The sequence below is a fragment of the Oryctolagus cuniculus genome, chromosome 3, assembly GCF_051225735.1.
Source record: "Oryctolagus cuniculus isolate XC-2025 breed Fujian yellow rabbit chromosome 3, ASM5122573v1, whole genome shotgun sequence".
NCBI lineage: Eukaryota > Metazoa > Chordata > Mammalia > Lagomorpha > Leporidae > Oryctolagus > Oryctolagus cuniculus.
This window is the reverse complement of record NC_142869.1, coordinates 121,515,777-121,542,456: the sequence shown is the minus strand read 5'-3', so window position 1 is coordinate 121,542,456 and position 26,680 is coordinate 121,515,777. Positions and strand designations below refer to the sequence as shown.

At 44.1% G+C, this 26,680-nt stretch overlaps 1 protein-coding gene across 5 annotated transcripts in view; it reads left to right on the top strand.

Moving 5' to 3' along the window:
• Positions 1–924: 924 nt before the first annotated feature.
• The window catches only part of LOC127491794 (uncharacterized), an 86,812-nt gene continuing 61,056 nt past the window's right edge, over positions 925–26,680 (top strand). For 3 of the 5 annotated variants that reach the window (XM_089328383.1, XM_089328380.1, XM_089328382.1), the window contains exons 1-3: positions 925–4,148; positions 4,313–4,409; positions 6,248–6,579. In XM_089328383.1, the coding sequence (XP_089184509.1) occupies positions 3,403–4,148; positions 4,313–4,316 (750 nt within the window). In that variant the 5' untranslated portion in view covers positions 925–3,402 and the 3' untranslated portion in view covers positions 4,317–4,409; positions 6,248–6,579. The other 2 variants (XM_089328381.1, XR_016230883.1) reach the window with 2 other exon arrangements.

Sequence of the window (26,680 nt, the reverse complement as noted above, 5' to 3'; positions counted from 1 at the left end):
TACTTCTTGCATATATACTTATCATTTATCCATTTAGTTGTTAAGATGTTACATTATAGTGTAATATAATTGAAATCATTTTAACACATAATTTCTTCTTCTGATATTGTATATCAGAGGTCATTTAACTGTTAACCTGTAACTGTCTTTGAGACCTTTATGAGTTTTTCTTATATAGATTTTCATATAGCCACCAAAGATTAATTACATGTAATTTATTGTGATTATTTAACTCATTTTTCCTCTATTTATAGAGCCATCTTCCCAACATTATCAGCTCAAAAATTTTTGGTTTAGTAAAATAGTAAGGTATAGGGGCCAGCATCGTGGCACAAAGGGTTAAGCCACTGCCTGCAGCATGCCATCCCACATGGGCAGCGCTTCAAGTTCCAGCTGTCCCACTTCCAATCTAGCTCCCTCTTAATGTACTTGGGAAAGCAGCACGGGATGGCACAAGTGTTTGGGTCCCTGTACCTATGTGGGAGATCCATAAGAAGTTCCTGGCTCCTGGCTTCAGCCTAGGCCGGCTTTGGCCCTTGTGGTCATTTGGGAAGTGGCTCAACAGATGGAAGACCTCTCTCCCTCCCTCCTTAACTCCCTCCCCTCCCCCCTCTAACTCTGCCTTTCAAAAAAATAAAATAGATCTTTAAAAAATGGTAGCATTTTATAAATACCTTTATGTACATTGAGGGAATTTATTTTATGCTGTTCATTTCCCAGTTTTTTTTAACTTTTATTTAATGAATATAAATTTCCAAAGTACAGCTTATGGATTACAATGGCTTTCCCCCCCCATAAATTCTTCTTTTTTTATTTAATAAATGTGAATTTACAAAGTGCAACTTTTGTATTGTTGTGGCTTCCCCCCCAACCTCCCTCCCTCCCGCGGCTCTCCCCTCTCCCATTCCCTCTCCCATCCCGCCCTTCATCAAGTTTCATTTTCAATCACCTTCATATACAGAAGATCACCTTAGCAAGGATTTCAACAGGCTGCACACACACAACCGCACAAGGTATAGGGCATTGTTCGACTAGTAGTGTTGTTTTTAAGTTTCATAGTAAAACACATTAAAGACAGAGATCCTATGTGGGGAGCCTGTACTCTGTGACTCCCGCTGTTGATTTAACAATTGGCACTCTTATTTATGACATCAGCAATCACCCGAGACTTTTTCTCCCCTATAACTTCCCTCCCACCGCAACCCTCCCCTCTTCCGCTTCCTATCCCCTTCCATTCACATCAAGATTCATTTTCGATTCTCTTTATATACAGAAGATCAGTTTAGTATATATTAAGTAAAAATTTCATCAGTTTGCACCCACACAGAAACACAAAGTGAAAAATACTGTTTGAGTACTAGTTACAGCATTTAATCACAATGTACAGCACATTAAGGACAGAGATCCTACATGAGGAGTAAGTGCATAGTGACTCCTGTTGTTGATTAACAAATTGACACTCTTTGTTTATGGCGTCAGTAATCTCCCGAGGCTCTTGTCATGAGTTGCCAAGGCTATGGAAACCTTCTGAGTTTGCCAACTCTGATCATATTTAGACAAGGTCATAGTCAAAGTGGAAGAAGTGGCAGTTCTCTCCTCCCTTCAGAGAAAGGTACCTCCTTCTTTGATGACCTGTTCTTTCCACTGGGATCTCTCTCACAGAGATATTTGATATTTCATTTAGGTTTTGTTTGTTTGTTTGTTTTGCCAGAGTGTCCTGGCTTTCCATGCCTGAAATACTCTCACGGGCTTTTTAGCCGGATCTGAAATGCCTTAAGGACTGATTCTGAGGCCAGAGTGCTGTTTAGGACATCTGCCATTCTATGAGTCTGCTGTGTATCTTGCTTCCCATGTTGGACCATTCTCTTCCTTTTTTTATTCTATAGGTTAGTATTTTCACACTACTCTTGTTTATGTGACCCCTTTGACTCTTAGTCCTATCATTATGATCAATTATGAACAGAAATTGATCACTGGGACTAGTGAGATGGCATTGGTACATGCCACCTTGATGGGATTGAATTGGAATCCCCTGGTATGTTTCTGACTCTACCATTTGGGGCAAGTCCAATTGAGCAAGTGCCGAACTGTACATCTCCTCCCTCTTTTATTCCCAATCTTATATTTAACAAGGATCACTTTTCAGTTAAGTTTCAACACTTAAGAATAACTGTATTAATTACAGAATTCAACCAACAGTATTAAGTAGAACAAACAAAAAAATACTAAAAGGGATAAAGTATTAAGTTGTTCATCATCAGTCAGGGCAAGAACTGATCAAGTCACCATTTTGCATAATGTCCATTTCACTTTAACAGGTTTCCTTTTTGGTGCTCGGTTAGTTGTCACCGATCAGGGAGAACATACCAGCACTTCTGAGCATTAACCATCTGGGACCGGGAAGGAACAAACTCCTCCCTCTTAAGACCACTCACTGCCAGGTAGTGTCTCCAGCTGGAGCTGCTGATGGGAAAAGGGCGGGAGGGTGACGCGGTGAGCCACAGTGACTGTGGCTCGGCGCCTCCCTCCGTGCCCACAAGCGCGCAGGGTCGTGGAAGATGCAGCGGTGGCCACGGGCCGGTGAGGGGACCTGGGGAAGGAAAGGGCCAGCTCTTCAGCCCTGGGTCCCAGGGAACCTTCCCACCGCTCCGGAAGAAAGGAGGACTCCCCGGCTCATCCTAAAACGACGCCGGGCCTCTCTGAGCTCTGGCAAATGCGGGCCAGGGTGGCTGAGCCAGCGAACACCGGGGCCCCCACCCGAGCGGCGCGCCGGTGGTCTGGGAGTAGCGCCCGGCGCAGATGGCGCTGGCAGCGACTTGGGTGCTCCAGCGTGGGCAGTCACTCCTGGCTCTAACCAGCATCATTGGGCGAACTGTGGCCAGAGGCCCCCGCGGGGAGCCCGGGCAGGGCAGGGACGGGAGGCGGGGGTCTCTCCAGTCAACCTCTATGCCAGCGCGCCGTCCCCGACAATTAAACCTCGGAAGACAGCGCGGCTGGCTGGGACCCCCAGAGACCACCCCTGCAGGCCAACAAAGCCCCCGCACACGCTCCCACCCCGCTGTCCTGTGTCTCTCCCGTTCGGCCTTTGGTTCCCTGAATCCTCTTTAGGGCAGCGAGACTGGAGCTAGGCGTCGGCCTTCCCCCGCCCTGAACCGGGCGATGCGCGCAGGTGTCGCACATCCGAAAAAGCCCACGCCCAGATCTGTCCGTGGGGAATGGAACGCGCACACTCCTGCGCGCGCCCAGCCCGGCCCCTGAGCTCCTTGCCCCACCAGCACCAGGGCGACACACCTGGCGCCCTCCGGGTCGCTCGCTGCCCCGGAAGGCGCTGCGCTGGGCCGCAGCGACCTCTCCACACCCGACTGCCACAGGGAGCTCTCCGAGTAGAGCTTCCCGGAACGCATGGGACGTGGGCACGGACGCCGAAGTTGGCCACGGACCGGAGGAGGCAGCGGGTGCTCGCCCGCGCCACCGGCGCTGTTTTTCGGCTGTGCCCTCGGCCGGGCGCTCGTCCCCTTCCTGGAGCCGGCACCCGCGGGTGTGTCCGGGACCCGTGACGGAGAAGGGGCTTGGCGACCTGCTTCGCCAGCGCGGAGAGCGCCCGGCAGATCCCTCGGCCGCTGTTCTAGGGAACCCAGCAGCTCCCCGCGCCCGCTTCTGCTCCTGCCGCTGCCGTCGCCGCCCCCGAGCAGGACCAGGTGTCACCGCCAGACGCGCACCGAGCCACTCACGTTCTCGCGCCGCGCCCACCGCTCAGAGACCCGGAGCCCACCGCCGGTCAGGACGCTGGAGTGCCAATGTTCAGTGCCGGAGGAAGCTGTCGCTTCTGGTAGCCCAGCCGGGCCGCCCCTAGGCTGGTGGCCCGCGCCCACGCGTCTGACGCTCGGACTGCGGCGTGCGTCCGCCCGCGACCCCGGCGAAGGGAGGCCGGCCCCGCGCCGGCGCACGCCCCGCGTCGAGCTGCGGCGTCTCCTCCGCGTCCTCAGTCCCCGGCCTCGCCTTCCTCCTCGGCGCCTCCGGGGCAGCCCCTCCCGCTCGGCGGCGGTGCCGCTGGGCTGCAGCCGCCTGCGCCTCGGGGACTGGGGGCCCTCACCTGACTGGCCGGGCGCGCAGCCGCCCACCTTCGTCCTCCCGGGAGTGATGTGGTGGTGAGAGTGGGGAAGAGGCGGGAGCGTTCCGGGACCGGGGCGCCTAGAATTTAGCCTCTGTAGACGTTCTTGCTACTCTCGTGAGTTTAGGTTTCTGAGGGAAGTCTCTGACGTTTTCCCCCTTTTCTCTTCAAACGTTTCCTTTCTGCGAAACTCTTCCGCAGTTGAGTTGGAGTGGGTGTTCTGTTGCTGATTTTGCACGCGTGCTTTGCAGACCGCCCTCAGCAAGGGGAGCCTTCAGCCAATGTCTCTTCGCGGCAGGTAAGGGGTCTGACTTGTTCCCCGCGAATAGGGTCAGGTCACATTTGCTTATTGCAGCTTCAGGAGCGTTATGGAGAATGTGTTGCAATGTAATTCAGAATGGAGATTTTTCTAGACGTGCAGAGTTTGAGTGAACAATGCACGCTGCATGGTTCGGGCCCCGGAGCCCCCCTCTCCACAGTGTTCCATACCTTTAGCCTAACATCAGAGGCCTCATATTCTCCTGGCGCCAGCGACCCCAATCACTCACCTGCCAGCTCCTGCCCCACTTGACCATTGAGTGCAGGTCCTGGCTCTCACTGGGCACCCTGCAGCCCTGCTTCCTGTCCCTCCTGCTCTAGTTTAATGCAAGAAAATCTTTGTAGTCCCCTCACCACCATCCACAACTGCTTCACCCTCTGCCTCGAGGTGGGTGCTTGGGGTGGGATTCAGGAGGAGCAGGAGCGGCTGGCACTCATCCTCGAAGGCCCTGACAACCCCTCCCCCCCCACACACACACACCACCTCCACCCACTGGGGTCTCCCTGAATGTCCTTCTCCTGTCCTCTGGCTGCCCCTCCACCTCAGCCACTGATTGGAGGCAGGAGTTTTCTGTTCATCTTCGTTTCCAGTGAATGCCACAGGACAAAGCTGCGAGGTGGGGAAGGGACACCCTTTTCTGCTCAGTTCTTGCCAGGGTTCCATGTAGCAACTTGTGCCCTGGGCACTGAAGCAGCACCGTGGAATCCACCTGTGTGAGTCTCCTAAACGCTCTTATTAAATTATAACCTCTTCTTGCAGTTGTGTTTTGTCTTCTGGCCCTAGCCCTGGACCTTGAAGGCCAAATAGAATGGACAGCATCTGGTTCTGGTGGGGTCAGGGGGTGTTGAAGGAATGAGCACATGGATTGAACCTTGGGTATGGTTTTCTCCATCTCTCAAGGTAGAATAGCAACATACAGGGTTATTGTCAGGGTCAATTTATTTTTTTTTATCTTTTATTTAATGAATATAAATTTCCAAAGTACGACTCATGGGTTACAATGGCTTCCCCCCCCATACCGTCCCTCCCACCAACAACCCTCCCCTTTCCCACTCCCTCTCCCCTTCCATTCACATCAAGATTCATTTTCGATTATCTTAATATACAGAAGATCAGCTTAGTATACCTTAAGTAAGTATTTCAACAGTTTGCTCCCACACAGAAACATAAAGTGAAAAATAATAGATGATTTTTTTTAAATGATGATGAAATCAGATCAGACCTATTGTCATGTTTAATCCCAGTGAGAGTCAAGTTGGGAATTGAAAATTTCTTTCTTTTTTTTTTTTTTTTTACAGAAGATCAGTTTAGTGTACATTAAGTAAAGATTTCAGTCGTTTGCACCCCCATAGAAACACAAAGTGAAATATACTGTTTGAGTACTCGTTATAGCATTAAGCCTCAGTGTACAGCATGTTAAGGACAGAGATCCTACATGAGGAGTAAGTGCACAGTGACTCCTGTTGTTGACTTTACCAATTGACACTCCTGTTTATGGCATCAGTAATCTCCCTATGCACCAGTTATGAGTTTCCAAGGCTATGGAAGCCTGTCAGGGTCAATTTAAAGCACCAGACTGCATCAAGGACATAGTCAGTACTCAACAAATTCTAGTTTGAAAAGGAATTGTTTGTTAACATGCTTGTCAAACACGTGCATGCTTGAATAGAAAGCACAAAGCCAGAAGAGGGGAAAACTCTGGAGAAAGTGGTAATGACAGTGATAGCATCAAAGATTTGATATTGCACAGTAGTTGTAGTAATAGCAAATTATTGTATCATTTTAATTTCCAGCTTATTATTTCAATTGCATTGCAGCCCCGCATAGCTGGGGATTAGTCTGTGGAGAGGATGAGCTGCAGGGAGAACCAAACAGCTGCTGCAGGACGAGCTGAATTGAAGGCAGCATGGGAGGAGGGGCCAGAAGAATGAGCTGGAAAAGGATTAGAAAGACTCCTGATTGGGCAAAAGGACTTTCTACTGCCGACGATTGGATTTGCTTGGCGATGCACGAGGCATTCTGATTTGGCTGCACATGGCCAGTGATACCCACAACCTCCTGGCCCCAAGTGCTCTCCCCTGCCCATCCCTAAGCCTATTCTATCCCCGTGGCCCTTACATCCCAGGCTTCGCTCCATCTTCTAACCCAGGTAAGGACTGCGTAATAAGGTACATCGGTTGCCTTCATCACTTGATGTTAATAGAATGTTCCTTGTGCCTGGTGCTGCTGTAAGGACTTTGCACTGATTATCTCACTTAATCTACGGCTATCCCAAGTGGTGTGTGCTTTTATCGCTCCTGGTTCAGAAAAGGAGGCGAGAGAGGTTAAGTACTTCGCAGAGGTCACAGTGCTGGCAGCAGAGATGAGGCTCGGACATGATGGCTCTGGAGGCAGCAGTCGTGGTGCTGTGCCACACTGCTGGACAGGGACAGCGCAAGGAAAGTTTGCCAGTTTTGACAGCCACAGCAGAATGCCAGTGCATTGAAACAGCTATGTCAGGAAGTCTTGGAGCCCCCCAGTGGTACCCACAGTGAATATGCCTCAGCTTTCTCCCTCTCTTTCTCTACACGTCCACTTGTTTCTTCTCTCAACTAGTTTTCCAACCTAATTTTCTTTTTTAGAAAGATTTATTTGAAAGGCAGAGTTACAGAGGGAGAGACAGAGAGTGAGAGATCTTCCATCCACTGATTCACTTCCCAGATGGCCAAATTGTTGATCTGGGCCAATCTGAAGCCAATAGCCATGAGCTTCTTCCAGGTCTCCTACATGGATGCAGGAGCCCACGGACTTAGGCCATCTTCCACTGCTTTCTCCGGGCACATTAGCAGGGAGCTGACTCAGAAGTGGAGCAGCCAGGACTCGAACTGGTTGCCCATATGGGAAGCCAGCACTGTAGGCTTCTTCACAGTGCCACTATGGCACAGAACCAGCCCCCATCCCAATTTTCTTATTATATATTCTTGCAGCAAGCCTTCCCTGTCTGAAAATTCCTGGTATTCTCCAAAGCTCAACATGGACCTGCTATGCAAATAATGAGCCAGGTGCCCATGAGCAAGTTACTTCCCCTCTCAGAGGCTCTCCATGCTAAGTAAGGAAAGATTGGGCTAGGTGATGCAGAGTTCTCTGAGCCATGTCATTCTATGACTCCAGTGCTAAGCAAGAGCTTTCTTTGACTCCTCCAGTAAAATTCGGTTGAAGGTTGGCTGAATTCTAGGTAAGGAAGATTGGTGAAGTAAAAACAAGTTCCTGAAGTAGCATTACCAGGTGTACAGGAATGGCTTGTACTGGTGTCCTCACTTTTCTCAAGATAATGTTCTATGGCTAGGCAACATGCATTAGATTTCTGATAAGGGTGTGGTGAAGGTAGTAATTGCAAAAGCTCTTCCACTTGAAAGGGTAGTATAGCTAATCCGACATTCTCAAAAAAGCCTAGTTGTTATGATGACAGCTCCTAAGAAAGTTTCCAACCTCTTGGTGTTGATGCTCCTATATCACCTTCTCCTTGTGAAGATGGACTGGATCTAGTGACACACTTCTAATGGACAGAATATGACAGAAATCATGGATGTCACCCCTGATCCTGGGTTGCAAAGGCTCTGGCTTCTGTCTTGTTTTTCCTCTTTGGCTTGCTCAAAGGAAAGGCAGCTGCCATGCTGTGAGCCTCCCTATGGAAAGGCTTATGAGGCAAAGAAGTGAGCAAGGGCTTTGCTCAACAGCACATGAGGAACTGAGGCTCTCAGTCCCACAGACACATGCAGGAGCCCGGGAGCAGATCACCCCCCTGAGATGACTCCAACCCGACTTGGCTCCTTCACTGCAGTCATGTGCGAGACACTGCGCCCGAGGACAATGTTCCTGGGAACCAGAACTGGGAGATAATAAATGTTTTTTGTGGTTAGCTGCTAAATTCATCACCTGCACAGTTGCTAATGTACATTTCAGGACTGTGAATTTCCACTCAACCCAACCACACAAATAAGGTATATTTTCTGGATAGAAAGGGGGCCAAATGATCAGCTCTTACTGTAATAAGATGCAGATATGGTGCTGGATAAAGATACAATTGTGGAACAGATAAGACATCAGTATGGTGTGTCTGATAAAACCTCAGGAGCTCCTAGCTATGCTGGGGTATGGACCCCAGCCTCACACGGAGCTCCCCCAGCCAAGCCTCGGCTGACTAGCCAACTTCCCTACATAGAGCTGGTCCTTTTTCCTCCTGGACACAAGCTGCAGTCTCCACAGGCTCTTGAAGCTTTGTAGCATCTAAAAAATGTAGGATAGAGAGAAAGATGAATTCATTCTTGTCAAAAACAGCCTGTGCTTACAGTCCCCTCTTGCCTGCTCGCTCAGTAACCTGAGTCTGAAAATGATGTCTTCCATTGTATATGTTCATCATCTTTAGATTTTAAATATAACCTATTTTAAATAGCAATTTGATATAAACAGCAAAATTAAACAAAATGTACAGAGATGTCCATGTGTCCATACAAGAGTAGCCACCCCCACAATATCAGCATCCCCTACCTATGTGGTACATGTGTCATAACTGATGAACCTATATTGACCCATCATTATCATCCAAAGTCCACAGGCTGCATTGGGGTTCACTGTTGATATTGTACATTTTATGGGTTTCGACATATGTAGCCACCATTATAGTAAAATCCAGTATAGATGAACTGACGTGAAAGTGCTCTGTGCTCCATCTATTCACTGCTCCCCTAACACTGCCCCCCATCAACCAGTGATCTTCTCCCTGTGACAGCACTTTTTTTCTTTTTCAGAAAGTCCCATGGTTGGAGTCATAAATAGGAGTCCATTCCAGATTGGCTTCTTCCATTTAGTAATAGTTAAAGTTCTTCCATGTTTTATTCATGGCTTGATAGCTTATTTTTAGTGCTATCATCTTTATTTTCACTGTCTCATTTCTTTCTAAAGTACACAGTCCTTTATTTAAGTACTGTCAAATCGCATCACTCACTAAAACAACCAACAAATCCCCAAATGAAATGTCCCTACAAAGCCTTTCTTCTTTTCAGAGGTCATCCCCTTTCCCTTTACTGAATAACTCAACTCCTTGCATTGTTTGCAGTCACTCTCCAGTTTTCTCTTTTTCAGTTTATTTCCCACTAACTACTTGAAATCTAACATCTACTCACATATATCTTGATTCTGTCCATAGTGACATAACCACAAAACACATTTCCTTTGACTTTCATGAGGAAAAAAAATCTGAGTCTCTTTCTACCTTTTCTGCTTCTCCTTTTTTCTTACCTCGTTTATTCTTCTCCCTTTAGGTTTCTTATTGTATAAATTGTAGGCAGATTCCACTATACACCATCCTTTAGCAATCTTAGCTGTATCTGTGCATGGTATTAGTATTAACTATAGACCTAGCTTTCCATGGTGCTGTCTTAACTGAAACAGATGCATACTTTATCATGGTAATGAGTCATTCTACAGATGTTCATTAGGACATGTTATTGTTAAATACTGTGCAGGCAATAGTGATGTTGTAATGACAGCATTTTAACAAGTAACATGCCCCCTGCACTTCCATAGTTTATAATTTAGAAAGAAAGGCAACCATAAGTAAATCACATAAATGATGAAAATTCTCCAGTGTCCTGTAGTAGCGGCTATAGCTGGAAGAGATAGTGAACCCACAAGATCTGAAGAAGTGATAGATAATTTGCAAGACCAGGAAAGATGATTCAGAAGCTGAGATGAAGTTGGGTAGAAAATGGAGGAAAGAATCTGTATGAATGGCAAACAAGTTATGTGGGAGCTCAGAGAAGGGAAGAAACATTGGCTTCTATGAGAAAAGACATAAGTTAAATTTAATTAATACGAAGAGAGCCAGAAGAACATAGCCCAGAAAAAAATGTGGAGAAGGGAATAGGGGATTGTTTTAGGGGGTTTCTAATTACCACTTTTTTGTATATTGTGCCAGTCAAAATATGTGTATCATTCTCTTTTCCCTGTATCCCTCACTCTATGCAAACATTCTATTGCCAAATCTTACTACATGTGTTGAATACTTATTAAATGTACTGATACCTTTCTCTCCCATTGCCCCTTTCGTAGTTCTAAGTAGTATAATTTCTACTAGATCATTCTTCTATTGTCTGGCATCTGATTACGTTGAATTTGTCTTCTCTCATATTCTAAATTACAGATACATTGCTTAATTGATTTTGATCAAACATTTAGACATATACCACCTCATTTAATTTTCACCATATAAGTATTATTATGTTCACTTTAGATTAAAGGTACTGAAATATAGAAATCTACAGTTCTTTGAATAGCTTATTTTATTAAATGCCTGGCATGTGGTGTTCTTCATGAAGCGGGTGATTCCTCTCTCAAGGCTAACTTACCCTTTGGGTGTCTCTTCATTCAGAAGGATTTTCTTTATTTTTAAAAGGATTTAGAGGGATTGAAAGGGAATTGGTACCCACGTAGGAATGGGAGGGGCCTCCAGCCTCCCAACATAACACAGAATCTATTGCTCAAACTGCCTAGGCAGAGGACCAACAGGAAGCTGGTTAAAAACAGTGTTCAGATTAATGGGATAGTATTGAATGATCAAATATATGGGTCTTAGAGGAGTTCCTGAAGGGATGGAAAGATAGAATGGATTATAAGCCTATTCAGTGAAATGATTAAAGAAAACTTTCCCAATATGTAGAAACATAGGGACTTCCAAGTACAGGAAGCACATAGAACTCCTAATAAACATGATCAGAAAAGATCTTCACCACAACAAATTGTAGTCAAACTTTCCACAGTAAAACAGAAAGAAAAAAATTCTAAAATGTGCACGAGAAAAATGCCAGATTACTTTCAGAGGATCTCCAATTAGACTCACAGCATACTTCTCATCAGAATCCCTAAAGGCTAGGAGAAAATGGCAAGATATATCCAAGCCTTAAGAGAAAAAAAAACCTGTCAATCCAGAACACTGTATCCTGTAAAGCTCTCATTTATGAAAGAAGGTGAAATAACGACCTCCCATAACAAGCAGAGATGAAAAGAATTTGTCACCACTTGTCCAGCCTTATAAAAGATGCTTAAGAATGTGCTACACACAGTTAAGACAGAAAGAGTGTCATCATTATGAATGAATGTGAAGGCATAAATTTCCCAGTAAAGGTACAAAAGAAATCCAAAGTAAACAATAGAGATATTTATGGAAACATGGCAGGGCCAAGCCATTGCTTAGCAATAATAACCTCGAAAGTAAATGGCCTCAACTCTCCAGTTAAAATTTACAGACTGGCTGAATGGATAAAAAACAAGACCCATCTATTTTCTGCCTACAAGAAACACCAACAAAGATACTGACAGGATGAAAGTGAATGGATAGAAAAAGATATTCCATGCTAATGGAAAGAAAAAAAGGGCTGATTTAGTCATTCTAACAATAGACAAAATAGACTTTAACATAAAAACTGTTAAAAGTGACAAAGAAGAATACTATGTAATAATTAATGTATCAATTCAACAGGAAGATGTGACTATAATAAATGTATAGGCACCCAATTAAAGGGCACCTGGCTATTTTAAAGAAATGTTAATGGACCTAAAGGGAGATATAGACTCCCATAAAATAGCAATGGGTGACTTCAGTACCACACTTTCATTAATGGATGAATCAACTAGACAGAAAATCAACAAAAAAACAACAGAGCTAATCTACACTATGGACCAAATGGACCTAACTTTTATCGATAGAACCTTTAATCCCACAAATGCAGAAAACATTCTTCTCCTCAGTGCATGGAACTTTCTCTAGGATAGACCATATGCTAGGACATAAAGCAAGTCTTAGCAAATTCAAAAAATCACAATCATACCATGCATCTTCTCTGACCACAATATATTGAAGTTGGAAATCAACAACTCAGGAATTTCTAGAATGTATGCAAATACATGGAGACTGAACAACATGCTCCTGAATGAACACTGCATCATCAAAGAAATCATAAGACAAGTAAAAACAAATTCTGGAAATGAATGAAGATGACAATACATAATATCAAAATTTATGGGATACAGCAAAAGCAGTGTTAAGAGGGAAGTTGATAGCAATTGGTGCCTACATCAAGAAACAGGAGGGTAAACCAAATAAATGAGCTATCAATGCATCTCAAGAATCTATAAAAACAAAAGCAAACCACAAATTAGTAGGAGGAAAGAAATCATTAGAATTAGAAAAGAAATAAACAAAATTGAAATGAAAAACCAATATAAAATATCATCAAAATTAAGAGCTGGAATTAAAAAAATAAACAAAATTGACATCCCATTGGCCCAACTAACCAAAAAAAGAGGGAGACCCAAATCAATAAAATAAGAGGTAAAAAAGTAAATTGTACAATGGAAACCGCAGAAATAAAAAGAGTCATTAGGAATTACTACAAAGAGCTGTATGCCAATAACTCGGGAAACCTAGAAGAAATGGATAGATTCCTAGATACACACAATTTACCAAAACTGAGTCATGAAGACACAGAAAACTTAAACAGTCCAATAATCAGGATGGATATTGAATCAGCAATAAATAACCTCCCAAGAAAGAAAAGCCCAGGACTGGATGACTTCAACTCTGAATTCTACCATATATTTAAAGAGGAACTAATTCCAATTCATCTCAATCTATTCAAAACAACTGAAAGGGAGATAATCTTCCCAAACTCCTTCTATAAAGTGAGCACCACCTTAATTCCTAAACCAGAAAATATATGTCAGAGAAAGAGAACTATAGACCAATATCTCTGATGAATATAGATGTAAAAATCTTCAACAAAATATTACCTAATCGAATCCAACATCATATCATAAAGATCATTCACTAGGACCAAGTGGTTATTTATACCTTGTATGTAGGGATGGTTCAAAATTTGCAAATCAATAAATGTGATACATCACATTAATGAACTGAAGAACAAAACCCATATGATCATCTCAATAGATGCAGAGAAAGCACTTGGTAAAGTACAACATCCTTTCATGATTAAAATGTTAAGCAAATTGAGTATGAAAGGAACATTCCTCAATTTATGACAACCCACAGCCAGCATGGAGAATGAACAGAGAAAAGTTTGAATGGCAAAAATCTTCCATGTTCATCAAAGGATCAATATCATCAAAATGTCCATATTACCATAAGCAATTTACAGATTCTATGTGATTCCATTCAAAACACCAATGACATTCTTCTCAGATCTAGAAAAATTATGCTAAAATTCATACAGAAACATAAGAGATCCTGATAGTTAAACCAATCTTATATAACAAAAACAAAGCAAGAGGCATCAAAATTAAAGATTTCAAGACATACTACAGGGCAGTAGTAGCAGAAGTATAGGCCTATGGAACAGAATAGAAACTCCAAAAATCAATCATGTATCTACAACCAACTTAATTTTGACAAAGAAGCTAAATCAACCCATGAGATAAGGACAGTCTCAATAACAATTGCTGGGAAAATCAATCTCTGTGTGCAAAGGATGAAACATGACCCCTAACTTATTTTTTTAAAACTTTTATTTAAATAAATATAAATTTTGAAAGTACAACTTTTGGATTGTAGCGGGTTTTTCCCCCCTAACCACCCTCCCACCCACAAACCATCCCATCTCCTACTCCCTCTCCCATCCCATTCTTCATTAAGATTCATTTTCAATTATCTTTATATACAGAAGATCCACTTAGTGTATACTAAGCAAAGATTTCAAAAGATTGCACCCACACAAATACACAAAGTGTAAAGTACTGTTTGAACACTAGTTTTACCATTACTTAGCTAGTAAAACACATTAAGGATAGAGAGCCTACATGGGGAATAAGTACACAGTGACCCCTGTTGTTCATTTAACAATTGACACTCTTATTTATGATGTCAGTAATCACCTGAGGCTCTTGTCATGAGCTGCCAAGGCTATGGAAGCCTCTTGAATTCACAAACTCTGACCTTATTTAGACAAAGCCATAATTAAAGTTGAAGTTCACTCCTCCCTTCAGAGAAGGGTACCTCTTTCTTTGATGGCCAGTTCTTTCCATTGGGATCTCACTCACAGAGATAATTCATTTAGGTCATTTTTTTTTTTTTTTGCCACAGTGTCTTGGTTTTCCAGGACTGAGAAACTCTCATGGGATTTTTAGCCAGATCTGAATTAGGCTTAAGTATTATGTGATTGGCTGATTAAAGCTATCTTCGCCTCAGAAGATGGCTTATGGTAAGAACATGTTACTGAATCATGAAGGAAATGTAAATCAAAACTTCCTTATGTGTGTTAGGCTGGCTATTATCAAAAGGTTAAAAGATTATGAACTGGGATCTCACTCACAGAGATTTTTCATTTAGGTCATTTGTTTGTTTGTTTGTTTGCCACAGTGTCTTGGCTTTCCATCCCTGAGAAACTGTCATGGGCTTTTAGCTGGATCCGAATGCCTTAAGGACTGGTTCTGAGCCCAGAGTATTGTTTAGGGCATCTGCCATTCTATGAGTCTGCTGTGTATCCCACTTCCCATGTTGAATCATTCTCTCCTTTTTAATTCTAACAGTTATTATTAGCAGACACTGGTCTATAAACATTTATAATTTTTCTGTGTGTGTTAACATTTTTTTAAATAAAAACATTTTATAAGAAAGCATGCTACGGGGGCAGCACTGTGGTGTACTAAGTTAAGCCTTTGCCTGTGAAGCCTGCATCCCATATGGGCACCACTTGAAGTCCCGGCTGCTCTACTTCCAATCCAGCACCTTCTCCTGAGTGTCAAAACATCAGGCCCTCCCCACCCCCGTGAGATTTCTGTGAAGTCCTCAAGGCAGGGAAATGTATGAGTTTCCAAACATCGTGGGTGCTAGACTGTCAGTACAAGTTTTTTGAAATTGAGGCTGGGGGAGCCAGCTTGCTAGGGTCTTGTGACACAAGTGGCTGAATTGCATACATCATAATGCCTGGCAAACCCCCTCAGTGTCTAAGCCAGCCAAATGAAAGATGTGTGGCCAAATTACACCTTAGAGGAGTGTGGAAGTAACTCTAGGTCTTGAGAGAGAGATTTCTCCCCATAAAGAAAAAAGTGCTTCTGACCCCTGTTAAAATGGCAAAGGAACCCAATTCGGAAGTGTTGGAACAGATGGCAAGACTACCACCACAGGGGATGGCGATCAGCCTCAGATCCAATATGACAAAGACAAGCTGGGATTCACAGTCCATCAGCACAGCAAGTGCTCAGTAGGTAGAAAACTACTAACGTGACATCCGTGGTGCGGGACATTCTTGATATACCAACGCAAAACGATTCTTGCTGAAAGCATATGCTGGTGATTTCTTATCAAGGGTGGGAGATTCTTTCTAAAATGACTTGGCAGGATTCTCACAAAAACTGGACTTTAGGAAGGTTTACTTTGATTTTACTTTTTTCCCAGAAACCTTTTATTTAAGAAACACAAACCATGCATTTCATTCATATAATACTGGGCCAAAGTGGGAAAGAAGACTCTCAGAGGAGCATAACCAAAGTTTGGGCAAGAAGAGGCCAAATCATAGCATTACCCCTCGGTTTCCTTCATTCCCTAATTTATCCAGATTTTCCTCCAATGTCAAAGATTTTCAAGTAACTCTCAATGTTTCCTTAGCTTCCCCTTCCCCTTTCTTCCCCTCCCCTCCCCACCACCACACATTGAATTACGCGTGAAGTCTGTGTAGTGTGCCTTACTGCAGAATCTCTCACGTCTTTGCTCTATTTTGTCATTGCCACTGTTGTAGTTTAGGCTGGTTTTCTAACCTGTAGCTAACCTCCCACCTGGTTAGTTTCCTCTGTGCAGCCAACATAATCTTTGGAAATTACAAGTCTGATCATGTGTTTTCCCTGATCAAAAAGCTTTTGCTGTTGCTTCCTCCCCATAGAATCAGCGATATGGCCTGACAGGCTCTGACCCTGCTGACCTCCTGGGTCCTTGCCCCTCATTCTTCACCTTCCACTCAGACTTGCTCTTCCCCAAGTACCCTGTGCTTTTCACACTTGTTTCTTTAGTTCATGCTGCTGGCTTAGCTTTCCTTCCACCCTACCCACGTGGAGATTTATCTATCCTTCCACCAGGAAAATCTTCCTTGCTACTTCACAGCGTACATTATTCCTTCCACCTGTGCTCACCTCACCTTTTGCTCTTACTGCACAATATTATAATTTATTTGCTTATATGTCTCCCAGTTTCCTGCAGGCACAGAATGTAATGGGACTATATGTGTATCTTTAGGGTCTAGCATAATACCTAAAACAGTAGATTCTCTAAAAGTCTGTGTTATTCAGTTAATTTTATTCCAATGACTAGATGGACAAAATGGGAAATTAAAACTCCTTTGTGATTCTTTTCATGTTGGAAAATAATTTTATTTAATTTCAAACAAAACGAAACCAATAGTTTGCAAAATAGATTATCTTGAGTATAAATAGACAGTGTCTTCAGGAAAATATCTATATTTGAATGGGTTTTTACAGTCAATGTTTGACACTATATTCTTCTGTAGCTAGGTAAAATAGGCATCTGCATTGCTCCTGTATCATTTACATTTTTATTACTCTTAAAGGGTTTACTGATTTCCTTATCTATTTTAGATCTTTCCTTCTTCTGTATCCACAGTTAATCTCTCATTCTAGGAACTCTTATGACCTGGTTCATAATGTCTAAGAACTTCCAGTCTCTTTATTGTTAAAACAAAAACCTTGATGCTATATGAAAAATAAATATAATCATGTTGGTGTAAGATAATTATCTAAATCATCTCAGTGAGGAACATGCTAGAAAATAATTCTAGTGAAATAGTCACTGTGGTAGGCAGAATAATGGCCACCTAAAAAATGCCTTGCCTAATCCTTGGACCTGTATGTGACACTGCAAAAGGGATTTCTGTGGCTGTAATTGAAGCTGCAGATTTTAGGAAAAGGAAATTACCTTGGATTATCCATGTGGGCCCAATCTAATCACATGTGTCCTTAACACCTGTATCAATGCAACAGAGGGAAGTCAGAGATGTTTGAGATGGAGCGTGCGGGGAGGGCATTTTGTCAAGTAATGCTGTTGGCCTCAAGGAAAAAAAGACTTCAGTCCTACAGCCCCAAGAAACTCAGTTCTGACAACACCTAGATGACCTTGAAAACACATCCTTTCCCTGGGTAACCAGATAAAAACCCAGGCCAGCTGACACCTTGATTTTAGTTGTGTGAGATTTGAAGCAGAGGACTGTGTACCCAACATGATGCATAAAAGAAACTATCATTCCACATTGCTAGTACTGGACATTGGATACCTGGGGGGAATCATAGCTGAAGCTGGACTTGGAGTTGTCGTTCTAGGTGATAAGTCACTGTCAGATTTTTTTTGACAGAGTTAGTGAGAAAGTGAGACAGAGAGAAAGGTCTTCCTTCCATTGGTTAACCACCCAAATGGCTGCTGCGGCCAGTGTGCTGCAACGATCTGAAGCCAGAAGCTTCCTCCTGGTCTCCCATGCAGGTAAAGGGACCCAAGAATTTGGGCCATCCTCCACTGCCTTCCCGGGCCACAGCAGAGAGCTGGACTGGGAGGAGCAACTGGGACTAGAACCTGGCGCCCATATGGGATGCCGGCGCCGCAGGCAGAGGATTAACCAAGTGAGCCATGATGCCGGCCCCCACTGTCAGATTTTAAAGCAAATGAGTAGCCCTAACTACATCACATATAGTTAGGTTTTTTTTTTAAACTTGCTTTGTAATCTGAGTTACATTTTACCTTTATTAGTTATTCCTTGCCTTACTTATTAACAGTACATTTCATTCAGTTGAAAATTCATTAAAAAAAAAACTAAAAAGGTCTCAATATTCTATTTTATTGTCAGTTCCTAGCCTCACAACTTCCAGCTTGTGATGCTGTGGGCAAATGAACTTCTGCAGGCCCCCCTTTTTTCAGTAGTTAACAGGTTCCTGCTTCAGTCATCCCAGTTTAATAATCCATGGCCACAGAATGAGATACTGTGATTAGACAGCATGATCAGGAGACCCCAACCCATTCAGCAGCACCCTAGGGTGTTGAGTCTTTCGAGAAAACAACAGGGTCCACAGAACCAGAGGATTTGTCTTGAGAGAAAAGTATTTTCCCAGAAGAAGGTGAGAAATGCAGGTCGGGCAACACAGCAGGCAGATGAACACTTGGTGAAAGTGAGAATAAACCGGTGCCTAGATGCAGCAGGGCAAGAAACCCTGTTCCTTTAATGCCTCGTACAGTTTCTGAGAGCTTAGAGGCTTGTCAAGGACCACAGTGTTGGGGAAGCACAGCACACTTAGATTCCATTCTGGCTTTGACACACAGTTTAGCAGATCACCCAACGCTTAAGTCTCCACCCAACAGTTGAAAAATATATTTTGTTTTACAAGGACTTTTACAAGGACATGTGGATCCAGTTTGAGCTAGGGCATCTATTTTTTAAAGGCAGCAGCAATACTTGCCTGCACCGCATTGTAAAATCATTAAAGTACAGACCTTGGAGCCATATGAAACAGAGTTATTATTTTGTCACTCCCAACAATAGTGAAAAAAATTGTTACCTCCCTGAGTCTTAATTTTCTCATTCCTCCTATTGGGCACAATGCTACACAACTTGAAAGGTTTCATGGAGGTTTAAATGAAATAGTATATGCAAAATACCCACTACTTAGGGTCGGCGCCGTGGCGCAGTAGGTGCCTGTGGTGCTGGCATCCCATATTGGCACCGGTTCTAGTCCTGGCTGCTCCTCTTCCAATCCAGCTCTCTGTTATGACCTGGGAAAGCAGTAGAAGATGGTCCAAGTCCTTGGGTCCCTGCAGCCTCATGGAAGACCAGGAAGAAGCACCTGGCTCCTGGCTTTGGATTGGCACAGCTCAGGCCATTGCAGCCATCTGGGGAGTGAACCACCGGAAGGAAGACCTTTCTCTCTGTCTCTCCCTCTCACTGTGTGTAATTCTGCCTCTCAAATAAATAAAATCTTTAAATAAAAAACCCCACTACTTATTAAAAGTACACATTTAAAAACCTGATCATCATGGTAGTCTTTGAATATATATCAGTCAATAAAACATATGTAGTCCTAGCCACCTTCATAAATGTTAACACACCATCATTTGTTAAGTTATCAGATTTTTCCTTCTATTTGCAGCAACATTATCAACACTAAATTAGGAATTTACATTAGATGAGACTAAGGGGTTTCAAAGCCCTAGCAAGTATGCTAGACGGACTTCCTGACAGATAAGGACTGTAACATTCTTTTAAAAAAAGATATATTTATTTTTTTTAATGGCAGGGAGAGAAAGAGAGAGAGAGAGAGAGAGAGATCTTCCATCCTCTGGTTCATCCCTCAAATGGCTGCAATGGCCAGGGTTGGGTCAGGCCAAAGCCAGGAGCCTGGAACTCCATTCAAGTCTCCCATGTAGATGGCAGGGGCCCAAACACTTGGGCCATCCCCTGATGCTTTTCCAGGAGCATTACCAGGGAGCTGGATTGGAACTGGAGCAGCTGGGACTTGAACCTGCATTCATGGGATGCAGTGTTGCAGGTGTCAGCTTCATCTCCTCCACCACAATGCCAGCCCCAAGGATTATAAGATTCTCTGTCACATCAATTGAATACAAATAAATCATTTCAATTTGGTTAATGCTACTGAAATCAAATTAATAGAGCTGAAAAGAAGTTCATAGAATTTTCAGTGACAGTATTTTAAGTAAGAGGCTAGTCTGAACCAATATAGAATGCTAAGTTTAGGTTTTTTTAAACAAAATTGGCAATTATGATTGGCAGGTGCCACAGCCCTGTGGTGCACATGCAAAGCCATGAAGAGGTCTCTGACACCACCCCTCTTCAGTTTGTTCCAAGCACAGACATGGTTTTTGAAACTTATCAGCAAGGCCTTGCACAGCAAAAATATCAAGCCATTGTTGAGCAGCTACTTGGCAGCAAAAACAGAAACAAAAACAAAACCCACATCCTTGACGAAGCTTTCTGAGTTGTTCTAGCAGAAGAAATTATAAAAGCAGTCATCATGTGAAAATGTTTCAGCTATTATTTTCGTAATTGGGGGAAAACTGAAGGTATTGGCATCACATCTATACCTTTTGCATTGTTGGGAGATGTTTTGTATTGCCATTCTTTGGATCACTGTGACACAATATTCCCTTTTGTGAAAAATAAATGTTGCTACTTGAAAATTAAAAGCATTCTATTCTGGGAAAAATTATCTACTGTGTATGTGTGATAAGCTCCTAAGAAGATGATCTAAATCCCAGAATACAGTCTTCTGTGGGTGAATTCAACTGTTTAGGACAGGCTTTTCCCTTTACCTGAGAAACCAGGTCTCACAGAGTCAGCTTAACCTGGACAATGTCACAGGGTTGGTTTTGTTGTTGTTGTTGTTGTTTTTTGACAAGCAGAGTTTGAAAGGGAGAGAAAGAGATGGAGAGACAGAGAGAAAGGTCTTCATTCCATTGGTTCATGCCCCAAATGGCAGCCACGGCTGGCACTGTGCCAATCCTAAACCAGGAGCCAGGTGCCTTTTTGCCTCCTCCTGGTCTCCGGTCATGGAGCCCCCACAGTCTTCCATGCGGATGCAGGGCCTAAGCACTTGGGCCATCCTCCACTGCACTCTCAGGCCACAACAGAGAGCTGGACTGGAAGAGGAGCAACCGGGATAGAATCCAGCACCCCAACCGGGACTAGAACCCGGTGTGCCGACGCCGCAGGGGGAGGATTAGCCTAGTGAGCCACGGCACCGGCCAATGTCACTATTTTCAATACCAATGAGCAGGAAAGCACCTTGGGTCAGAAGTCCATGGAGGATAGAGACAAAGGAATGGATGTAGAAGAAGGGGAAATGAGAGATGATGAAGCTCCGACAACTTGCTCCATTCCAAATATTACAACCTTTCTCAAAAATTCCGGTCACTTCAAAAACCCTGTGCAATGCTGACTGGGACTCCAGGAACTCCTAGAAAGGAAAGGAAGAAGCACAGATGGTATAACCACCCGGGAGCCCAGACAGACAGGAGAAACATATATTACATAACCTTCAAACGTTGTATGTTTAGGACATTCTGCCCACTCCAGGTTGAGCACACTTCTAACTTCCCTCCATGACATGAACTCCAAGTTAGGCCACTGCTGATAGGTTCCTGGCCAAACCAATCACATTCAGGCTCTGCTGACTCGCTGATTGATTCACACAGAAGTCCTCATTAGCATATACCTTAACCAACCAGGCAAACTTCCTCATTTGGAGACATAAAAAAATCCTAAGTCAGGCAGTCCTGGCTGGCACACTTCTGGGATAGTTGCTGTTTTGCTGGGAGCTCTCTCTGCCTATTTCAATGAACTTCCTTTGTTTTGCTCAGTCTTCCTTGTCCATGTGCCTCCTACTCCATGGTCATGAAACAGAGAACCTAGCAGGGAAGAGGAGCTGCCATGCACCTCGACCAACCCAGCAGAGAGGAGAAGTTGCGACCCAAAGGGAGAGGAGAGGTTGTAACACACAGAGCTGCCACACAAGGAACTGCAACATGGGAGCTGGGCTATTTCTAAAGGATCGGGCAAAAGAAGAACTGGGAAGACCTCAGCAATTGGAACCACACACTCCTCCTGCCGGCACTCCTGCCAACAGTGTAGGAGACAATTTCATGGAAAACTTGTCTTAAGTATTCTGAAGGGAGTTTGAACAGTTTTTAAAAGTTCTAAATTAGGGGCCGGCGCCACCGCAGCTGCAGCTCAATGGGCTAATCCTCCGCCTGCAGTGCCAGCACCCCAGGTTCTAGTCCCAATCGGGACACCAGATTCTGTACTGGTTGCCCCTGTTCCAGTCCAGCTCTCTGCTGTGGCCCAGGAGTGCAGTGGAGGATGGCCCAAGTGCTTGGGCCCTGCACCCCATGGGAGACCAGGATAAATACCTGGCTCCTGCCTTCGGATCAGCGTGGTGTGCCGGCCACAGCGCGCCAGCCGTGGCGGCCATTGGAGGGTGAACCTACGGCAAAGGAAGACCTTTCTCTCTGTCTCTCTCTCTCACTGTCCACTCTGCCTGTCAAAAAAAAATTAAAAAAAAAAAGTTCTAAATTGGGTGATATTCAGACCTCACGGAAAAAGATGGAAGCCTTAAAACAGGAGGAGAACATGTGCATTTTGCAAAATTTTTAAAGAGAAAAATGAAGGAGCAGTTAAAAGTCATAGATTCAGATATTGTAACATCTTTCTAACAGGTTTTCCATGAAACAAAATGGAGAATAGAAAGTGTACTGAAAATAACTGAAGGAAGTACCAGTCCCTCAAAGTGTGGGTCAGCTAACCAAGCAGAATAAAGATAATTACACACTTTGGTACTTCAAGCTGTACCTGTGGCGATACAGAGGGGGAAAAACAAATAAAAACACCTAAAAAGACACCAGAGGAAAACAGTCACACATATACAGGGAAGGAACAGCTATATGACAGGGAGCTGATTTGTGACAGATAACAACCATCAACATGAGAAGATGCTAAAGAAATGAGGTGCTGAGGGGGAAAAAATCCAAAGATTAGCAACTGTCAGTCTAGAATTTCACACCCAGATCAATTCTCTCAGGACTCTGGGTCAAAGAAAGGCATTTATACTCAAAGACTGGGAAGACTTACTTCTCAAAGACCCTCATGCTGAAAAAAATACTGAATTTTCTTCAGGAAGAAGGAACTTGAACCTTTAAGAAAGGAGTGGAATACAGAAAGCAATGGTGAGCACAAAAATTGAAAAATATGAGAATGAATTTCCTATAAACACATGGTATTGACAAACACTGACTGTACGCCACGGTGAGCTAGAAGTCCGTCCTTCGAAGGGATTGTAGACTCACAGAAGAGGCAGGTGTTCATACTCACCACAACACAAGGAGAAATAAATGTGTTCAATAACAACAGAACTAGCAGAGTCTGTGAGAGTTGAAGGAGCCAGTGATCCAGTCTATACAGACATTAGGGATAGGGTTTAGCACAAACAAATATTGCAAGGAGGGCGGCCTGAGGGCGGGAGGAGGGTGGCGCTGGAGGCGCGGGAGGGGTTGGTGGTTGTACTCGCGATCCAACTGTCGCTGGGCGACGACTTCAAGCTGTCCATGCCCTGCAGCACGGAGCTCATGAGCTCAGACACGGAGCTCTGGAGCTTCCTCTGCAGCCCCAAGCACCAGTTGTCCCTGCACATCCTGCGCAGCAAGGGCGTCCACAGCTACTCTCTGCCAGGCCCCGGTGTCCGACCCGCCAGTGCAGCCCGGCTCCGCGCGCAGCGGCCAGGAGGAGGCGCCGCGGAGCCCGGGCGGCCGCCGCCGGAGGAGGAAGCCGCCGCAGCCGCTGCTGAGGAGACCTCGCCTGCCAAGCCCGCGGCGGCGCCCGGGCCCTGCTTCGGGGGCCGCACGCCGGGGGAGATCTGGAGGGCGGCCACCCCGGCGCTGACCGCCTTCCCCACCATCCGCGTCGGCGGCCACGTGTGGGGCGACCTCAGCCTGGCGGTGGCGCAGCACAGGGCACGCCAAGGCCTGCGAGGGAACCTGGAACCCGTGGGGAGGCTCCGCCGCTGCCTGGTGCCCCGGGCGTGAGGAGCGGTGCCGAGGGCGCCGCCTGCCGGCCCCGGACCCGGGCGCGGAGCTTCCGTCTGGACGAGTGGACAGGTGGCAGTGGAGTGTTTACAGATCCGGCCAGGACCCTGTCCCTAGTGCACTTTAAGCGCGAAGAAGTCGTCACCGGATGGTATTCTCTGCCCTGCGCCCATGGCACGCGTCGCCGCCCTCTGGTACTCCCTGGGACACCGGGCCTGCGGAGGGGACGACAGCTGGACCCGCAGAGAGGCCCCTCTGCTTCCTAACCCCAGACTGAGGGGCTGATCCGTTTTCTCCCTTAAGGACTCTACCTCACTGGTCTGGAAGCCCTAGGAAGAAGTCACTCTCTCTCTCTCTTTTTTTTTTTTTTTTTTTTCACCAAGGTATTTGATTTCGTGGGTTTTTTTTTTTTTTTTTTTTTTTTTTTTGCTAGAATTTACTTGCTCTTCATCGCCCCCCCCCTTTTCTGGTTGTCACCCCTCTTTCTGGATGGAACATGCTTTGTGATGTTGCACCAGTTTGTGCTCAGGGTGTTCTGAATCCTCATTCGTTTCTGAATTTTTACTGGCTTGCAAAGATTTGACCAAGGATGTTCTTAGAAGGTTCAAGCTTATGACTCTGAGTAGTGCGAGGATGTGTGTGACTTTAAATTTCCTGGGCTCAGTGATTACAAAGAAATGCAAAGTACAACTGTAAACATTTATAAAGTGTTTCTTGAGATTTTATACCGAAAGCTAATGTTTTTATTTACTGAGCTCCTAAAGAGAATGGTAGAATGCTGAAAGGTTTAAGAAAAGTTGACTTGTTAAAATTTCTTTTAATTGAAGAATAAAAAAAAATGAATTGAAACACCACATGGCTTGTGATAAAGAAAAGTGAATAAATTTTGATGAACCAGAGCTGGTTACAGGACTGATTGGCATCCAACTGGATGTGATTTGACCTCATGTCTTGGTCCAACATATAAATCCAAGAATCATAATTCTGGGATACTTAATTTAAAGCAGGAGCTGCATAAGAGGGGTGAATATGTGTAAAGATTGTGACGAAAACCATCAAGAGAATACCCATTACAAGTCTCACAGCTGTTAATGATCTACTGGAGGGGCTGGGGGTGGGGCGCATTTCTTGGTATCACTGGTTGAAGTGAACTTTGGGCAAGAGAGATCTTTGTTTCCTTGTTGTCGGATAACAAGAAATGCCCAGACTAACATCACTTTTATATACATCGCGAAAGTTGACATTTTTGTCCTATGGATTTGCCTTTTTTGTCTTCCCATTGGTAATTGTGTTTGCGGTTGTTAGGTCTTTGACAGTTGCAGATACCAGAATCAAGCCCGCTGAGCCCCACAGAGTACTGACCCTTCTTTATGCTGTTACAGTAGTGTGGATACCATGTGGCCCAGTGTGGACTTTTTGATTATCCAAGTGCCTTTGGTCATTGGTGGCAGCAAGACTTAATGGTTCTTAGCTAGTGGTGCCACAACAGGCTTTTACCTGCAATACTAAAGGGTCAAGTAGTGTGCCTGTGCCACTGTTATTACAAATGTAAGTGTTCTGCTGTAGAATGCTCTATCCCGGGCTGGAATTTGCATGTGAAATCCTCAACGCGAAGGTTTAGCTCTGCTTGGCAACTTTTTAGAAGGACTTTTTTGACTCTTGAGTTCCTAGAATTCACATGGCATAGCTTTCTGAAATCAGTTTTTTCCTTGTAGTTTAATAGTCCATAATAGGAGTGTAGTGACTTTATTTCAGTGTTCTTTTGTTTAAAAAATGTATCTCTGAATATATATATGAGACTTTATGCCAGTTGCCCAGTAAGCCTCAGTCTTACTTGCTACTTGACACATTATTACAAACACTGTCACATGAGTAGATAAAAAGTGAGTAATTACTTAGAAGATGGAGAGTGTTAAATTATACTTGTGTGATAGAGAGCTTAGACTCTTTTGGTTTGTTAGTTTCCATTGCCAGTTGTACTTCAGATACATAGGACTTTCTTCCCAAAAACATATTGTTAGTTTTTCTAGCTAACTAGCAGCTGGAACAAAAAAGTGTTTGTACCACTTCACTATTGTACATAGGTTTATAATAATTTTAAAAATCCAATGGCCATATTAGAATGTAATTTTAACATGTAGTTTGTCCAGGTAGTTTCCCAGAGCATTTTGAAATCAGGCTCAGCTGAGAGGTTGACTTTGCTCAGCACACAACTGAAACATAACCAGTGACACCATGCATTTATTTTAACTCAGTCTCAACATACTTTCCACTTTTGCCTTGTTACTTTGTGTGCTTGAGCTCTCATAAGTGCGTTTTTGGATTATCTGGGCTGTTTGATTTCAGTTTGATTACCCATCGTGAATTCAATATGGTTCATCTGGGCTATAAAAAACTTGCCATTTCTGGTTTTTAGGTGTATTAGTGATAAGTAAACATGTTTAGATTGAATAATTTCTCAAGGACCATCCAATCATACTTTAGACTTAACTCCTTGATATAGTTCTAATGTCTGAATGGAAAACGAAGGTTTGGGTCTCAATTAATTCCCATTAATTACAAAACACCCTTTGTATAACTAATGTAGAACCTGGTTGTCCCCACACACCTCTTTCAATTG